This window comes from Anthonomus grandis, chromosome 6 (assembly GCF_022605725.1).
Source record: "Anthonomus grandis grandis chromosome 6, icAntGran1.3, whole genome shotgun sequence".
NCBI classification, from domain to species: Eukaryota; Metazoa; Arthropoda; class Insecta; order Coleoptera; family Curculionidae; genus Anthonomus; species Anthonomus grandis.
Window position 1 is genome coordinate 20,412,297 of NC_065551.1, and position 3,133 is coordinate 20,415,429.

A 3,133-nucleotide genomic window follows, 5' to 3' on the forward strand; every position below is an offset into this window, starting at 1 on the left:
TCTGATTTCCTAGCTAAAATGCGTTTATGGAAAAATCATGTCTATACTAGAGGCATAATGACAAGTGGCGGAAAATGCTAACTTCATTAATATATTCCCAATCAAGAGGTTAAACGTAAATAAGTTTCTTAGAGTCAGACAGGTGATCCAGGTTGGCACGCAGAATGTTTGGATCTGGCCTCTTGATTATAAATTGACTGTAGTTTTGATCGACCATTAGTATAGATTTTACCTTCTTTTATTTACCTAATAATATTTTTTTTTATATTTACAAAAACATCTATGTTTAGCACAATAAATATTTAATTTAAAATATTTAATCTCAAACTATTTACAAATTAGTTTCTTGGAGCCCCAGATGGTGGAGAAGGTGGAGAACCAGATGGTGGTGGTGGAGGAGTGGAAGAAGCGTCATCCCTCACTCTTGGGGCACCAGATGGTGGAGAAGGTGGAGAACCAGATGGTGGTGGTGGAGGAGTGGAAGAAGCGTCATCCCTCACTCTTGGGGCACCAGATGGTGGAGAAGGTGGAGAACCAGATGGTGGTGGTGGAGGAGTGGTAGAAGCGTCATCTCCTACTTTTGGGCTACCAGATGGTGGAGAGGGTGGAGAACCAGATGGTGGTGGTGGAGGAGTGGTAGAAGCGTTATCTCTAACTTTTGGGCTTCCAGATGGTGGAGAAGGTGGAGAACCAGATGGTGGTGGTGGAGGAGTGGTTGAAGCGTCATCTCCTACTTTTGGGCTACCAGATGGTGGAGAAGGTGGAGAACCAGATGGTGGTGGTGGAGGAGTGGTAGAAGCGTCATCTCTTACTTTTGGGCTACCAGATGGTGGAGAGGGTGGAGAACCAGATGGTGGTGGTGGTGGAGTGGTAGAAGCGTCATCTTCAACTTTTGGGCTACCAGATGGTGGAGAGGGTGGAGAACCAGATGGTGGTGGTGGAGGAGTGGTAGAAGCGTCATCTCTTACTTTTGGGCTACCAGATGGTGGAGAGGGTGGAGAACCAGATGGTGGTGGTGGAGGAGTGGTAGAAGCGTCATCTCTTACTTTTGGGCTACCAGATGGTGGAGAAGGTGGAGAACCAGATGGTGGTGGTGGAGGAGTGGTAGAAGCGTCATCTCTTACTTTTGGGCTACCAGATGGTGGAGAGGGTGGAGAACCAGATGGTGGTGGTGGAGGAGTGGTAGAAGCGTCATCTCTTACTTTTGGGCTACCAGATGGTGGAGAAGGTGGAGAACCAGATGGTGGTGGTGGAGGAGTGGTAGAAGCGTCATCTCTTACTTTTGGGCTACCAGATGGTGGAGAGGGTGGAGAACCAGATGGTGGTGGTGGAGGAGTGGTAGAAGCGTCATCTCTTACTTTTGGGCTACCAGATGGTGGAGAGGGTGGAGAACCAGATGGCGGTGGTGGAGGAGTGGAAGAAGCGTCATCCCTCACTCTTGGGGCACCAGATGGTGGAGAAGGTGGAGAACCAGATGGTGGTGATGCTGGGCTAGAGGATTCCTCGTGCACATATCTGTTCTTATTGAAATTATTCCATCTAAGAGAAAAGGCTTCAATGTTCTGAAAAAAAGCGAGAAAGTTAACAAAAGCTTACAAAAAAAATTCGTTAGTAAGCGTAATTATAGATATATTGAAAACTTAAACAAAGAATTATATTTTTAAAAAACTTACCTGAACGGCTACTGCCGCCAACACAAAAATTCCTAATATCGTTAGACTTCTCATATTGGATGCTTTAGTAAGACTATGCTAGATGAACTATCTGATGCACTATTTATATGCACTGATCATCTTTAAAATTTTGGATGGTTTTTACATAGATAACACAAGGAAATTTTTTTTTAACTTATCAATACACTTAAATTTCCTCTTTAATACTATTTTTCCTAGGCACTTAAGATTAGTTAGTTTAGTCTATAGGATTTTCAAAGTAGTCATATGTAGTTGAAGTGCCATATGTAAGACCCACTTTACTCGAAACAATGCAGTTCTAGGAAAACCATACTGAACAAAACAAGTACTAAAAATAATGCTTATGGTAACTATTTAAATATTCCTTTTATTAGTTTGTAAATTTTTTTCTTATGTCTGCTTGATGAATTAACATTATTAAATTGTAAGAATATTAAGAAACCAACCTATTAAGTGCAGTATAATATTTTCTTCTAGATATGACTTAAATTATGTATTATTTGAAATTGTTTTATAATTATTAATAAAAGTATTTACTTAAGTCTAGAACATTTTGATGAAAAAAATGAGACATGATTTTTTAAATGACAAAAAAAAATTATTACATTGTTGTGACACTAAAGTAATAAACGATCGATAAAGAAATAAAGTAAAGATTTAAGCGAATCAAAATAATTAAAGGAGAGATACAGGATAGACAAATATTTAAATATAAATGAAATAATGAGTCATCATGGAAAACTATATTCCGTAAATAATTTAATTAATTTTTTAAATAAATTGATTATTTATGTGGATAGTATCTTTAGGTTTTCATTAGAATTAATTATATTTTTATATAAAATAATGTTTATATAAGGTAATTTTTAACAAAGAGTAATGCTGTAGTTAAGCTATACAGAGAAATTTTAATTTCCATTTCCTGCTCCTTTTAGTAAGTATCTCAAAATTCCTAAAATCTCCAAAAACCAACGTTCATTAATAACTGTATTTTAATAAATGTATGGAAAAAAATTGTTTTTAGTCCCATGCCGTTGATACTTTTTTAAGAGCAGGAAAAAGAATAAATATTAGTATTCTTTTTCTGTGTCGATAGTGGCGATTTTAAGTTGGAGATCTATTCTTGCGATATAAAGTGGCAATAAAAAAAAGACTTGGATGGAAACTTGTGCAAATATATTTTGTTTTTCATTTAATAGTTTTCATTTTACCAGAAAATTATCTCATAAAATAAAAATAATATTTTTTGATGAAAATACGAAAAAAAAAATCTTTTACCAAAAGAATTTTATTTAAAAATTCACGTAAATAAACTTTTAAATTTTTTCGAATAAATAGTTGTTTTAATAGTGAATAATAGTATTTTTTATTGAATAATTAAGGAAGCTTATTTAACATAAGTAAGTCTGGCAAAAATCAAAAATGTAGTATATTCTTAT

At 35.8% G+C, this 3,133-nt stretch overlaps 1 protein-coding gene across 1 annotated transcript; it reads right to left on the minus strand.

The window, feature by feature from the left end:
• Positions 1-338: 338 nt before the first annotated feature.
• Positions 339-1,835, minus strand: LOC126737606 (uncharacterized). The gene is made up of 2 exons (XM_050442585.1): positions 1,674-1,835; positions 339-1,562 (listed from the first exon to the last, which is right to left on the minus strand). The coding sequence occupies exons 1-2, from the start codon at positions 1,725-1,727 to the stop codon at positions 339-341; spliced, it is 1,278 nt and encodes a 425-aa protein (XP_050298542.1). The 5' UTR covers positions 1,728-1,835.
• Positions 1,836-3,133: the final 1,298 nt, after the last annotated feature.